A 16351-nucleotide genomic window follows, 5' to 3' on the forward strand; every position below is an offset into this window, starting at 1 on the left:
TAGCCACGTCTGAACTGGGGTGCCAGAGTGGGCTAAAGAATGGTGATGGATTAAACCCAGATCTTTTGACTGGGTGTGAGTGTTTGATTGATTCAGATGCTCCGTCCATCACCACCCCCTTTTGTACCGCTTTTGGCCGCCATAATTGTGGCAGGGTATGCTCAGACGTGAGTCCCTTGCTCACTTTGCCACTGGATTCAAGCAAGCCGGGCTGAAGACGGCGGGAATGCCAGAAACCAGTCCTCGGAAGCTTGTTTCCGGTCCAGGGAAGACATGGCTTGGCAGTTCGGGCTGGACTGTTCCCATGAGGCACAGGGTCAGACTGATTTGCATATAGCAATGTCTGAACTGGGGTGGCAGAGTGGGCTAAAGAACGGTGATGGATTAAACCCAGATCTTTTGACTGGGTGTGAGTGTTTGATTGATTCAGATGCTCCGTCCATCACCACCCCTTTTTGTACCGCTTTTGGCCGCCATAAGTGTGGCAGGGTATGCTCAGACGTGAGTCCCTTGCTCACTTTGCCACTGGATTCAAGCAAGCCGGGCTGAAGACGGCTGGAATGCCAGAAACCGGTCCTCGGAAGCTTGTTTCCGGTCCAGGGAAGACATTGGTTGGCAGTTCGGGCTGGACTGTTCCCATGAGGCACAGGGTCAGACTGATTTGCATATAGCCATGTCTGAACTGGGGTGGCAGAGTGGGCTAAAGAACGGTGATGGATTAAACCCAGATCTTTTGACTGGGTGTGAGTGTTTGATTGATTCAGATGCTCCATCCATCACCACCCCCTTTTGTACCACTGTACTCTAATATGCCACTGTATTGCACTCTATGCCAATGCACTTAACACCACTCTATTCTACTGTGCAGCACAGCACTCTATGACACTGTACTCCACACCACTCCAGTCAAGGCAACTCCACCCTGCACCACTCCACTCTACCCTGTACTACTCCACTCTTCCATGTACCTCTCCACTCTGCACCACTGCACTCTATGCCACTGCACTCCACGTCACTCCAATCTATGCCACTGCAATCAATGCTGTGCCACTGTACTCTACACCAATCCAGTATATGCCACTGTGCTCTACCCTGCACCACTATATTCTACCCTCCACCACTCCAATCTAGTCTGAAACAATCTACTCAACTCCACTGCATTCTACGCCACTCTACTCCACTGCAGTCTATGCTATGCCACTGTACTCTAAACCACTGCACTCTACGCCAATACACTGTACATCACTTTATTCAAATCCAATGCCTCTACGCCACTGTACCTACGCCAACTACTTTGCACCACTGACCTTTACGCCACTATACTCTACAACATATTACTCACTTCTACAGCACTCTATGCCACTCTACACCACTATACTCTGTGTCCCCGCACTCTATGCCACTCTATTCCACTCTGTACCACTGTACTCTGTCACTATTCTCAGCCTTGCTCTACTCTGAACCACTCTATTCTACAACACTCAATGACCCTGCACTCTTTGACCCTGCACTCTATGACCCTGCACTCTGACAGTCTACTCTGCATGACTACACTCTATGCCACTGCACTCTACTCTGCACCACGCAACTCCACTGCACTCTACGCCACTCTACTGCACTCTATGCCACTGCACTCTACACCACTAAACTCTACACCACTGCATTCTATGGCACTCTACATTTCTGCACTCTACCCTGCACCACTCCTCTCTATGCCACTTCACTTCACTCTATGCCACTCTACTCCACTGTGCACCACTCTACACCATTGCACTTTACGCCACTGCAATCTACTCTGCACCGCTCTTCTCAATGCCACTTCACTCTACACTACTCTACGTCACTGCTCTCTACTCCAATGCACTCTACACCACTTTAATCAAAACCAACACACTCTACGCCACTGCACTCAATGCCAATCTAAACTGCACCACTGTACTTTACCCCACTTCACTCTAGGCCACTCCACTCTAAGACACTCTACTCCACTCTATGATGGTTTACCCCTTTTAACTCGGCTCCACCTACACTGTACTCTATGCTACTCCACTCTACTCTAGTCTCTGGCATTCTAAGGCTCAACTCCCTCTATTACCCCATGCTACTTTGTATACTCCAATCTGTGATACTCTACTCCATTAAACCCTGCTCCACTGCCACTCTACTCCACTCTACTCCACTCTAAGCCACTCCACAGCACTCTACTCTATGCCATTATATGACACTACTCCACTCTACGACGCTCTAAACAAGTCCTTCTATGCCACTCCACGCCACACAACTCCACTGCACTCTATGACCATTTACTCTGCTGTATGCCAGTCTACTCAACTCCACTCTACGCATCACCTTCTACACCACTTAACAAAACTCTATGCCACCCAACTCTACAACACTCTACTCAACTCTGACACTTTGCTCCACTCCACTCCACTCTACGCCACTCAAAAGTATGCCTGTCCTCTCTATGGCACTCACTCCAGGGCACTCCACAACACTGTACACTTCTCCATGACACTCCACCTCACTTCTCTGCACTCTACTCAATTCTACTGTACGCCACTCTATGCCACTCCATAACACTGCACTTTATGACACTCCACTCTAGGCCACTCCATAACACTCTACTTTATGACACTCCACTCTATGCCACTCTCTTTTCCCCACTAACGTTTAGCCATGCGGAACAGCAGCCACTCCGGTGTACAACCTGGCTTAAACATATTGGCAAAGCCAACAGCTCTTCCATAGAAGACCTACTAGCTTTGCCAATGCTTGTTTGAAATGATCCTTGCTTTGGAGAACTTTGAACGCTGCATAGAATGCTGAAGTTGGCACACACATACATGTATAAGTAGGCTCTCTGCTTTTCAGTGATAAAAGAAAATTCCTGAAAAATCACCTCGATGGAAAATCAGGGGTGCAGCAGAACTCCTACCATCTGGGGTAGATCAGGTTTTCTGGTCCTATCAATACACTTTCCATGATGGATCTAGTGACCCCAATACCAAGATGACTATCACTGACCAGCCTGGTGGCTCCACTGCCGCTTTTACTGCTATGCGTTGTGTGCTCACACTAATGTCTTCTAATGTAATTCAAATGTATGTGGAAAATATAGTAATTTTTGCAACGGGAACAAATCAGCATCTCTCATGGGAATATTTTGGAAATTAAAAAAACGTTCACAATGATTTATAACCCAAGACTTTATTAGTCAGTTAAATAAACAAAATGAAAATACAGAGAAAAACAATCGATACGCAGCACCCCATGCTGTCTTGAAGGAGCTAAGAGGGAACTTGCATATTCTCGGTTAAGGTTACATTGACTTAATGTTAATGAAAAATTGAATTTTCTGTAAGGCAGGTTCTGAGTATTACATCTTAAAGAAAGAACTCAATGCAAATCTTGCCTCTGTGCAACTCTACACAACTAATCATGTCCAGGCCTAGTATTTCATGCTTTTATAAATAATGATATGAAACAGAGGAATAGTAATCGACGAAAGAATCATGGGGCATATTACCAACAACTAGCGATAATGTTTGTCTCTAACTTGTTTAGAGACAAAAATTATCGCCGCACATCGGCGATTTTTATCGCAGATAAACCTTGCTATTAGCAAGGTTTATCGCAAATGCGATAAAAAACGGCCGCAATGCATGAATATCGCTGAAAAGTCAGCGATATTCATGCATTATCGAGCAAATGCTCTTAGCCATGTTATCCACCTCCCATTGGATAACATGGTGAAGAACTGCTCAGGGCAGGTGTTAGCTTTTGGAGATATTCGCGCTTAGCGCGAATATCTCCAAAAGGTGGTAATAGGAGATAGCGATGTTAGCGACTGTTTCCAGTCGCTAACATCTTGGCACGCCCACTTTGCATGTCATTAGTGATAAATATCACTGACATGCAAAGTGGGGCCCAAGATGGTCGCTATCTCCTATTAGCTGTCACTAACTGGTGTTAGCGACAGCTTGGTAATAGGGAGATAATTTTATCTCCGCTTTCTTGGCTTTTAAAGCCAAAAAAGCGGAGATAAACCCCCTTGATAATATGCCCCCATGTTCTGTCTATCACTGACATCATGTGATTGTGAAAAAAAAATCAATATTGCTTCTAGCGAAAGGATTTTTTTGTTTCTGGTGTCACGCTACTATTGACCTTGGCCCTAGAATTAGGTCTACCAAACAAACTTTCAGTCAGGACGTCCCTGAAGCAGTCCTATGAAGTAAAATTGTACAATCTGAAACATTGTCCCTGCATTCTATTATTGTATTAGTAGCATTTTCGGCTTTTATACATTGTTTTTGGTTTTTGTGTGCTTTGATATGAATGACTCTGTATGATACAGGTAATAGTTAGGATATGCCATTAGTGCTGAAGTCAGAATGAATGTCTTGGAAGAGATATTTGACAAACTTTTTATTTAGATAAAGTGACTTTTCGGTTGTTACAAAAACAACATGGATTATATTTCTATACTAGGCCTTTTCTTGAAATCCTTGAGAGGGGTTAAACCCATAACTCTTAAAAGATTTAGGGGCAGATGTATCAACAGTTTTGCGACTCGCAAAGGCCGAAATTCGCAGAATTTGGTCCTTTGCGACTCGCAAATGGTCATTTTGCATGATTTTGAATGTATCAAAAATTTGCAAATTAAGAAATCGCAAAGATTTGCGATTCCTCAATTTGCCATAGCATTTAAGGAATCCCACATTTTGCGATTCCTTAATTGCTATGTATGAAGCATTTTTCTTTTGCGAATTTTGGTTAAGGAATCACAAATTACCACCAACTTGTAGTTGATGGTAATTTGCGAAGTCCTCAACAAATGCACAATTTTTCATTTTTTAAGATGGCATGTGACGCGCACACATGCCCATGGGGTATGTATGTGCGCCATATGCACACATATGTACATTTCCGGGGTGCAGCAGGGTGTCTTTCAGACACCCCTGGACCCTTGAAAAAATTCTCAAATTGCGATTAGCAAATTGCGAATTCGCAATTTGAGAATTAGTTCAAAATCATTCCTATGGGCCTCTTGGCCCATAGGAATGCATGGGAAATTATTCCTTATTTGGGAATTCGCAAAATGCGATTTCGCAAATAAGGTGGTGTAAGGAATCGCAAAAAAATAGCGATTTTTTTCATACATTCCATTTTGCTATTTCTAAATAGCGATTCCTTAAAAATCGCTATTTAGGAATCGCAAAATGGAATCTTGATACATCTGCCCCTTAGTGATATAAATCGAGGGTATAGCCAGTGTTTGTGCCTCTGTCCTCCATGTTCATGTGGGACATTTTGTGTGTGTCAAGGCACTTGTATATAGAACTAATTGCGTTTGATCGAGCTGCAGTTATCAAGATAGCCATGACAATATTGCCCCACCAAAGTGTGAGGATCATGGCTGCAGGTAGAGGAGAAAGCATCCTAGGGTTCTCTGCTTCTGTAGTTTTTCTGCTATTGACTCGCCTCACACCTCCCCTTGTCCTTCAAATTCAGAACATTCTTCTGCAGAGGAGACTGGAGCAATTCTCTTGCTGAGGCCCAATAGTGCTGTGTTCCATTTCTGATGCTGCAGACACTTGTACTTTAAATGAAATATGACAAGACTATGGGGCAGATTTATGTTAACTGGCGCATCCCCAGGGATGCACCAGTTAACATGCGCCACAGTGCGCCACTGCTCCGCCACCCATGGTGCGCCGCATTTATGATGCGGCGCACCATGGTGCAAGGCAGTGAGGATGCGTGACGCATCTCTCGGCGCACGGGCGGCGCATTGCAGGAGTCATGTCGCAAGTGCGACATGACTCCTGCAATGCACAGGAGCCACCTATCCAATGCATGCTGCGTCACCCTTACGCCTGCTTTAAGCAGGCGTAAGGAATTGACATAGAAAGTGACTGAGTGAAATCTCATAGATTTCACTCAGCCACTTTTAGGAGGCGTTCCTGCGCAGGAACGCCCCCCCCCTGCGCAGGAACGCCTCCTTATGGCGCAGGGGTTTCCAACGTGACGCATCTCCTAGATGCGTCACGTTGTAAATAGGGCCCATTGTTTGCGCCGCCGTTGCGTCACATTACGTGACGTAATTGCGGCGCAAGGAGGCGCAGGAGCCTCATAAATCTGCCCCTATATATTTAATATGGGTTATTTGGTGTTTTTCACTAAAATAATTGAGTCTATGTGCAGTGTGGGAGTGATATAAGTGATATTTGCTTTCCTGCCACCACTATGATTTAAGTCGGGGATATGTATACAAAAGGCTGATCAGCAGCGTTGTGTATTTTTGTGAATTTATTAACAACTAAGAAGTTTACACAAATCTGGTAGCTATGTTTGGACTGATTTACCTTACTATATATATATACTTCTTTGGGCAGATCACGTGGAGCTGTCAATCCCTAATTGTTTTTACTTGCTTAAGGATACATACGCCCTTTGCACCCTGGATCATGTCCTGCAGGACTGAGCATGAACTACAGGGTGCATAAACACACATATCACTTGAGAGAATAAACAGGCCACAGGTGTGTGCAGGAGGCAAAGGTGCTGGCTTCAATTCATTGTCTATCAAACATTCAGCGGGTGCATGACTTCTGGAGCAGTGTTCAGGCGAAGGAATACAGAGACAACAAACCTGGGGAGAGAGAGAAAAATATGTGTGTTAGAGAGTGTGTCACAGAGAGAGGAAAAGAAAGCAAAGGTGGTATTGGAACAGTGCGACTGACAAAGCAGGTGAGCGACAGGCTGAAGTGGAAGCTTGAACCTTACAGAGTCCATGATTGGACAGGTGGGCGTAAATATAACATCCCTCTTACAGTCCAGTAAATGGGGCTGACCAGTGCGAGAGTGATATCAGAAGGTCTCCCACCTGAGTAGCAACTGTGGAGTCAATCAAAGACCAATATTTGGCTGGCGCGCCCTGGGAGGGAGATTCCATACTCTGCTCTGGTTGGGACCAGTACAGGCTTCATCCAGTAGCCCCACACATTGCAAGGTGTCCAATTGGCTTAGCACCCCAAGGCAATGTTGGCTAGTGTTATGTGTTTGAGAGTGGACGACAGACTTTGAGAAAGGCCTGGGGTATTTCCTGAAACACAAGATGGTGCAGGCCTCCACAATGGGCTGGTGACCGTTGTCTCTTTGATGACTGCTGCCTCTAGGAGGAGTTTCAAATGGCAAACACAAACTAGGACCAGCAAGACGTCAGGACAGTGTCCTGTGAGCATCTGGTCTTCTACTCAAGGCTTCTGACTCATTTTCCATTACTGAGTTGCTGCTAGAATTGAGCGCTGGCTTGAACTGAACCCACTGGACTTCACAAGTGACGTGTAGGCACCTGCCTTATGAGGCACCTAGTTGGAGTTAATACTGGGGATACACCACTTAAGTTATTCTCATGGACTTACAAATATTGGTGGTTCTCTTACTTGGTGTCCAGCACTGGATTTTCTTGAGGCGCCTAATGTGTCTTTGGCCTTCTCCATTAGCCTGAGGACAGTGTAGGGCGATACAGTGGTGAGTGGTTTTTCTTTCTCTCAGATATTGTTGAAACTCTTCTCAAATCTAGGACAATAGTCAGTTTTGACTTCTATGTTGATTTTGTGCCTAGATATGCTGTACTCTAGTATAGGAATGATAGAGGCAGTGGTGGTAGGCACAATCTTAATGGTGGAGAAGCTAGACTACCCATCATCAACTCCTAGGAGATGATGCCCATCAGGAGCATTGCAGAGGTTTTCACTTTTTATTTACCATGGTGCCTCACCGTGATTTTTCAATATTGAACATGTCACCGTGACAGCTCTTGCTCTGTTTGTGCATTGATGCTTGGGAATGAAGCTTACACTTGTATCCTTACTTTGCTTTTTCCTATAACCCTGTTGGCCAGTAAGCGATCTATTAATGCAGGAGCGTGTACAGGTCAAACTATGACAACCCCACATGATCACAATGGCTTCCATTCTACTTTGCAAGACTTTCGCTCAGTAGTGTCAAGGCTCAGCTAGGGTTGGAGATGAGTAACACAATCAGGGTTATGTTGGGTGAAGAGAATTTATCACCCACTATCCTACAACCAAAGTGATTTGCAAAATTCAGGTCAAGTTAGGACATCACCGGATCATCTGATAAGGCACCCTTGTTTTTTTTCAATCATTTCAGCATGTGCTGGGCTATGCTGCCATAGGAGTCATTTTTGAACCAGTATCTAGTGTCCAACAGAAGGTTACTACGTCGGGCACAAAGCTGTCAAACTAGGGAGGCATCCTTGGAAACAGTAGACCTCTTTGACGCTTCCTAGAAGTTGAATATTTCAACCGTCCTTTGACATCCTTACACAATACATGCCTCAAAAAATCAAGTGTTGATGTCATAAATTAATATTTTTCTCAGTAGGTGCTAAGTCTGCATTTTTTTCAGGGCAGCAACTACACCTATTCTGTTATTTCGAACTAACAGAGCTAGCGGTATCCTACATTCAGATACATTTGTCAGACCAGGTGCTTCCTCCTCAGGTCTGCTATTGTGCCTCATTCTCATACAACCACAACAGTGATCTTACAAAACACTTTGATTGGAAAGTTGATCCGTGGTCTCCTCAGGTACAAATGTTAAAAACTAGGCAATCAGAGAGAAAGAATATGTAGAGAAAGAGAGTTTTCTTAAAAACAATTTTTAATCACTTATTGTCATAAACAATTTATTGCAGATAAGATTGATACTGCCCTGATGAGAGTTCTGTGAGGAAACACCAGTACTCGAAACGCGTTGGCTTATTGGCAAAATAGGCTAAGAGATCTGATTTGGTTAACTGAATAATTGAGGGTCACCAAAAAAAAGGAAAAAAGAAAAAAAGATGTTTTTCTTGTCCAAACTTTATTGATCACTATAAATGAATTCCTGCACAATCAAAGTGTTTTGTAAGATCAATGTTGTGGTTGTTTGACAATATTTATTCACAATTATTATTTGTATGGTTTGAGATATTGTTTTTTCGAACACATTTATGTAAATTGTTTTTGATAGTTTTTTTTGATTGAATATCGAAATGTCTTTGAATTCTGCTGTGAAATATTGATGTTTTTATATTCTCTGCACATAAATGTATGAGATTCATAACGAATTATATCAAGTAAAAGAGGTATAAATAATTATACCAAGATAAACAAATACAAGGTGTTTGTCTTATAGAATTAATTTTTGAAAATAATTGAGAGGGGTAGGCCATTTCCCGTGAGTGTAGAACTTAACAAGGCCCTGCCTAACCCCCGTCCCCTTTGGGCCCAACTCCCCTTATTATTTGCATCATTCTTGAGTGTGACGTAACACACCCGCTTCATAGCATTGTCGTACAGACACCGGTTGAGGTTCCTTCCGGTTTGGTGACGATTAGGGACACCCGTGGTGTGTCATCTTGTGCATGTTTGTTTAGCTCTGCTTTCCAGCTTCAGTATCTCTGCTTCCACTTGCCCTCAGAGGCGGACTGTGAGTCTTTGATAGCACAGTGAGGTGGGTGTCCAGTGGGTCTATGTGAACCTCGAATGTGGTCCTTGTAGGCACCCCGTGCTGGTAATCAGATCTTGGTGCACAACAATTATGTTTTCTTCCTCTTTTCTCAACCTCATTGGTACAGCTGATTAGTGTTCTACTTACATTTTCTATGATAAATACACTTGCCTCCATGCTCTTGTTTCCATTTGCAGACAGCTTTAGCAGACATATAGAAGGGAGATTCAGAAAAAAATCTGCCGAATCTAATTTTCGCATTAAGGCAGCCCATGAAGGGGTGGAATTAACTACACCCAGCAAATACCCAAACCCCAGAGTAGAGCAACTATAGAACAAATTTAAGAGCCACATAGAGGAGACCAAAGAACGCCAGACCTCAGTTCACCCCATGCAACAGACTGCAGTGTACTTGTAATTTCTCAAGTTCTGGTGCTTTGAAGTGGCCTCAGTGATGTGTAGCAGAGAGACAGAAAGAATTAAAAGAAAATAAGAGCAAATGCGGAGAAGTTGAAGCAAAAGCGAGATAGTCAGAGAAGGAGATGGACACAGAAACAGGAAGAGTGTGAGAGTGAAAGTCAGATTGTGCGAGGTAGAGCACGAGTCAGGCGAACGACGTATAAAGGAATGAATGAATGAAAAGTCTTTATAAAGCGCGAGCTAATGCCCGGAGGCGTCTTGGCGCAGTGGAGACCAGTCAGAAAGTGATACCTAGAAAGTTTCCTAGCAGAACATCAATGTTTCCCTTACATATGAGACCACTTAATTTTACAAAGTGTATCAGTGAGAAATAGCCTCGTACATGTGAGTAGTCTTGACTTTTCAATTACTGACAGATCTATTTTTCCAAGTCCAAAGTTTTGTCTAAAATGTATACCTAGGTGAATGGGCCACAAAAGGCACAGAGCCATTCGCAGGCTCAGTACTTACACTCGACCGTCAAAAAGCAATCTCCAATTACCCCTCCATACATCTACCTTGCCTCTGTCCCCTTTTGAGGTTCTCCCTCTTCAGGAGAGGAGAGAAGGAACCTGAAAGTAACCTCCGCCTATCCATCCGGGGTATACAATGCAATAAGGCACTGCTAGCCGAGGGTACTTCCTATTATTTCCTCATGTCTCATGGCTGAAATTAGGATCTGGAATATGGGATCTCTTCCGGGCTTGGGTCCCATCATCCTTACTTACGGGCACAGGGAAGGTCCCTGAAGCTGGGCGGTGGTAATTGGAGCTTGTCAGGTTATGGACCGTGAAGCGGCAGTAGATTCTCCAAGGTCTCATCATGTTTCTGCTACCCGCATGCGTATTGAGGGTTGTACTCTTCGCTCTTGCACATCTACAATCTTTCACTTCCTCTCTCTTGCCTTTACGTGCCCCTTAGGTTTACTAAGAAGAAAGATGTGAGCCCGTTAACCCTACAAGTATTACAGATGGCTAACTTCATGCTCCATCAAGAGAAGAAGTTCTGGAAAAAGTGGTGGCTGTCCAAGAATGCCTGATTCGGCATGCATTGCTCTTTAATCTGCCAAAATTCCTGCATAAGATAGTTTTTGTAGGAACCCACTTCCGAGCAGGGGATGGTGTCCCTCCACCAGGAAGACCAGAAGATGAAGACTGACATGTCACTCTCCACTTACCTCAACGAAAGAGTTTCCTTCTACGCACCCAAGAGACTCCTCCGCTCTGCTCCGCCGACCTCGCCCGTGCTGAAACCCCTCGCATCCACAGATCCAGCACGGGTGGAAGAGCCTATTCCTACATCGCGGCAAAGACCTGGAACAAACTCCCACACTGCATTAGATGTTCCTCCACTCTGCAAGCTTTCAGGAAGAACCTAAAGACCTGGGGCCTCATTTATGAAAAGTGACGCATCGCTGCGTGAAAACAGCGATGCGTCACCTTTCACTGCGCCCTCCTTGCGAGACCAATGATGCGTCATATTTACAGTATGATGCATCATGGCGCAAGGAGTTACAGATACGTCAGTATTTCTGACGTATCTGTATGGCGCAAAAGTGACGCATTGCTGGAGTGTGTCACAAAAGTGACGCAACTCCAGCAATGTGTCCTTTCACACGGGGCAAGCCCCATGTGAAAGGGCCTGCGTCAGTCTGCTGTGAGGCAGGCGTGCTGTGAGGCAGGCGTAAGAAATTGACGCATTTGTGTCCTAGAAGTGGCGCAGTGAAATCTTATAGATTTCACTGCGTCACTTCTATGAACCTGTCTTGCGTCAGAATGCCCCCCCTGCATACATTATACCTGGCGAAGGTATAATGTAGCGCAGGGTTTTACAAAGTGACGTATCTACCTAGATGTGTCACTTTGTAAATATGGTGCAACAAGGCAAACTTTTTACGCTGCTGGTGCGTCTCAAAAAGTGACGCACCGGCGGCGTAAAAGTGACGCACAGGCTCATAAATGAGGCCCCTAGCTCTTTGGATGAAACAGAGCTGCACGGTCCTCGATCCCGGCGCTTAGAGACCCTCACGGGTGAGTAGCATGCTTCACAAATCCCTGATTGATTGACTCTCCTGCAAGCCTCTGGTTAACTGCACCATGCCATATGGCATCATGGTTGCCAATAGCCTTCTAGCAGATTTCATCTTCAGCCGCTTCTAGTTCATGTTCTTGAGTATTATAATCCTGCCTTTCAATATTACGAGAAAATAATTCTGGTAACTTCCTTTTTAACGCAGTTGTGAGTAAATGCAAGATCTCTAACCAGAGCTATGGCACTCCATCCAGGATTCCCTCCAGTAGTAACAATGGGTGCCGGTGCAAAGCAGCGGGATGCAACTTCATAGGATCAGATAGAACTGGTGGAACTGACTGCAGTTCTTCAGCACAGGTCCATTTCCTACTTTTCCTAGAACTTGCAATATATGTTGGTTTGGACGACAATCTGAAGACTATGGCCTATGTAAACAGGAGGGAGGCGATCAAAATCTCTGAATCTGGTTGCAAATAATTTAGGTGCCTGGGTGGAACTACATTTGCTTTCTCTGTGAGCTGTCTGCGTCAGAGTTCAGGAAAACTCCAGACAGACAGGCCAGGCCCAGCATTCCTCATGTCTCAAGATATGTCCCTATCTCCAGAGATCCTCAGGATCAAAAGCCATGTCTATACATTGGCCTTGTTACCCTCTCTATCCTCTTCTTCCTAGTCCTGCTATTACCCATTCTGTGCTGAGCATTCAAGAGGAGGCAGGCGATGTCATAGTGGACCTTCCTTTCTGGCTGTTCAGAGCCTTGTTCTTTTTACTTCAATCCATGTCTCTGTCTATTACTTGGACAATCCCTCTCATTGCCTTTCCTCTTTGGACTGTTTCCTCTTTAATGTCTGCATTTGTCACTCTATACGTTCAGAGGGTTCGGCTACAGACCAGGGGTATCCCCGTTATTTTGATTCACTTTCAAAGTTCCAGACATCTCTGCAGCCATATCCAGACATTGGGAACATTTCAGAACTGGTGTTTTTCTAGATCGTTATCTTCTATTCAGTGTGGCTTATCTTATGAATTTCAATTTAGTTGTAAAGGATTTAAGAGGCCTTTAAGGATTTTAACCAATAACCGACAGTGATCAGAAGTTAAAGCTTTTCAGGAGCCTTGTGGGGAGGGTGGAGTTCATTTGAGGCCATTGGGGTCTGGATCTTAGTGTAGATGAGAGGCTTAGTTGCAGAAGTCTGAGAAAAGATTGGATTTCTAGGTCATTGGAGTGCTCTTGGGAATTCCCTGTGGCCTTAAGATCTCGCCAATGTTTCCCTTTAAATTACTGACAATGAACGAATCTTTCTTCTTAGGCTTAGGCTTGTAGGATTGGTGAAAGTGATACTTATTTATTTGTAAGCCTACCTTCTGCAGAGTATTGGATGGTGGGGTAATTCTAAAACCTAATCCTCAATTTCTTAAAAGGTTGCACCCAGGGCATATGGGGATCAGGAGCTTATGCTCCCTGTGTTGTGCCCCCATCCTTCTTCCCAAATGGAAGTGCTTCTACATTCTTCAGATATCAAAAAGGGAACTTTGGATAGCTGCAGATATTTTTTATCACTATTGGTGGTCAGAGTTGCAAGACTTCTTCTATTTCCATTACATTTGGTCCACTACTTCTCTGGTCTCTTATTTGTCAGATTCTCATCTCACTGCAGGAATTAAATGTAGGTTCAGTAGGTACATTAGAGATGGAGCATCGTCCTGGGCATTGATTCACAGGGTTTCTCTATTGCATGTTGTTAGAGCAGCCACGTGGGCCTCTCCGCATGCTTTTAGTCAACCATTACACCATTCAGGGTCTAGGTCTGGAGGATTGGTACTTTGGACAGGGTGTCTTGAGCTCAGACCTGCCTTAAATTGATTCTCATATTGTAATATTGTTCTTTAGTTGTAATCACTAACACATTCTTGGTAGTACTAGTGGCTGTGTTCATTTATTTGTTATGTTTTGATACTGCAGGAGTTGTATGACTTTGGTATTTCTCAAAACTAAGGATTGGGGCAAGGGTCAGGGATTCAGGCATAATGTTTACATTAATTATGGTAACCTTCATTTCCCTTAGTTCTACTTGTCCTCATTACAGTCACCACAATTGGTTGCTCGCTCCTGAATGCTGGCTTTCAGCTGTGCTTTGTAAAGTCAAGAAAGATGTTAGGTAATAGGTATATACCTTTATAGTGCCCACATGGGCGGGCAGGGTCAGCTTCCACCATACCTCCATGTTTCCTTTCTCCTATTCTGAGGTGGGAGCACCTCAAAGGTAATCACTGTGACGAGGCTAAAGGATAATGAAGATTACCGGTGATAAATGTAGAAGTTATAACAGGTACAGCTCTGCCTCCAGGCAAGTAAAGACGGTGGAGTTAGTTGTCAAAGTGTGGCACACCATCTGAAGCAAAAGTTAAAATTGCAGCTGTTCGCACCTTAATAGTTGTTTACCACTGGTGGTATCACCTATGCCCAGAGCTCTCAGCTTGTCCCAGGTCAGACTCCTGCAGTCCTCTTGTTTATTGACAGTCTGATACTCACTGCCTTGCATTTCTAATGGAAAACCAGAACCACAAGTGCTGAGTTCCTTTAGAGACGTTTGATGGCATGGGCAAAGTCAGCAATTGCCCAGGGCCTCCAGCTTCCAAGGGGACCCATGAGTATGTGGGCTGCCTCTCTATGTCACATCTGTCTATTTCTCCATCTCAGCCTTTAATGTATTATTCAACAGTGTTTGGCATCATGGGCTTGAATTAGCTGAGTGCTGCCTGAACTCTTGTCAAACGGATAAGGTTACCAGTTGTTCTGTGTGATCAGGGCCACAATGATCTATTCATTTGCTTTCCTTATACAAATCATTTAGTGCATGGGTCTCATTCACCTACAATGAAACAAGACTACCACTCCCAGAATACACTAGGCCATTAAAAGAAAGCCCAGGGAGGAAAATATGAGAAGGTTACTAAATTACACTGCAGCATCTGGTAAACGTTCACCTAGTGCACCTATAATCAGTCCTTGCCGTTTAGCCGACAGCATTTTGCATACTAAAAAACAGGAATGGAAAAAGCACTCCTGGTTAGCCTAGCTGACAGCAGCAAGGTTGACTCAATGTTATAACCAAAGATGCAGTGCTGCAGTCCTGGGTGTTTGTTTCAGAAATCATTGTTTTCATTTACGTGAGTAGAAGTGGAGCAGCTGAAGGTGAGTGGGACTACATGTCCCAGAAGGCCTAAGCATGGTAAAACAGTATTGGAACATTTTGTTCTTGGAGGCATGGCACTGTCTGGTAACATTTCACTCTGAGGATGAGAAAAGCTTATTGGCGGCATTTGCCCGCATCTGGTGACATAATGTACACGTTTCTAAGCCATTATTGGAGTAGCCGAATACAAATACAACAACAACAAGAATTTGCAGAGCTGACGCATGCTCTGAAGAGTGTCCTGGCGCTAGAACAATAGAGCAATGAATTAAGTTAAATCAAAAAGCCAAGTCTTCAATTTTTTTCTGATATGCCAGTTCAACCGTTTCAAGGCGCATTTCAAGAGGTTTTGTGTTCCAGGCAGTGGGCGCCAAAAAAAGAGAAAGAACAACCGCCTTTCTTTGGGCGATTGAACCTTGCCACCACCACCAAGCCCAACTGAGAGGAGCGAAACTCCCTGGCGGGCAATAAAACTGTGCTCTAGCTTCAAGATATGAAGTCCAGCTGTGGCCCATGCAGGTAAGAGCTGTGAGGCCGGGTTGGGGGGATTTCAACATACGACCGCAAGGGAAAATTAAATAAATAATTAATTTTCCCTTGTGGTCGTACATCGAAATCCCCTCCCCACCGGGCCCCACCGCCCACCGCTCTTACCTTCACGGGTTCTGTGAGACAGTACAAGTTTTAACAAGCATTGGCATAGCCAATAGGTCTCGCTTTTGGTACCTTATAAAGATTTAGTTATGCAGCACAATATCCTTGGTGCAACAACACCAACCGTTGCATGGCTAAACACTTATATGGTCCCAAAGGCGAGACCTATTAGCTATGCCAATGCTTGTTAAGTTTGCTTCTGCCTACCTTCTTTACCAAAAATAATAAGGAAAAGAAGTGCTGTGGTCAAATGTATTTCAGCACTTCGTCATCATGGTCTCTGAACCGTAGCATCATTTCATTGTGGTCAGTTCCACTCAAGAGGCACAGAGTTGCTATTTGTACTGGTCACAAAAATGGGCAGATCGCAGGCGTGGTCCTCATTTTGACATTTGCAGGTTGCATTGTTTGCCCTGCTCTCCTTACCAGTGAAGGTCTGGGCTGTGTTTTGCTGGCTTGGTTCTGCCATGTGCTTGTCAGGC

The 16351-nt window shown here is 44.4% G+C and overlaps 1 protein-coding gene across 1 annotated transcript in view; it reads right to left on the reverse strand.

Moving 5' to 3' along the window:
• Positions 1-6219: 6219 nt before the first annotated feature.
• LOC144770715 (claudin domain-containing protein 2-like) overlaps positions 6220-16351 on the reverse strand; it is a 124843-nt gene continuing 114711 nt past the window's right edge. The window contains exon 6 of the mRNA XM_078655446.1: positions 6220-6658. Coding sequence (XP_078511572.1) covers positions 6630-6658 — 29 coding nt within the window. The 3' untranslated portion in view covers positions 6220-6629. The remainder of the gene's footprint in view (positions 6659-16351) is intronic.

This window comes from Lissotriton helveticus, chromosome 7, assembly GCF_964261635.1.
Source record: "Lissotriton helveticus chromosome 7, aLisHel1.1, whole genome shotgun sequence".
Classification (NCBI taxonomy): Eukaryota; Metazoa; Chordata; class Amphibia; order Caudata; family Salamandridae; genus Lissotriton; species Lissotriton helveticus.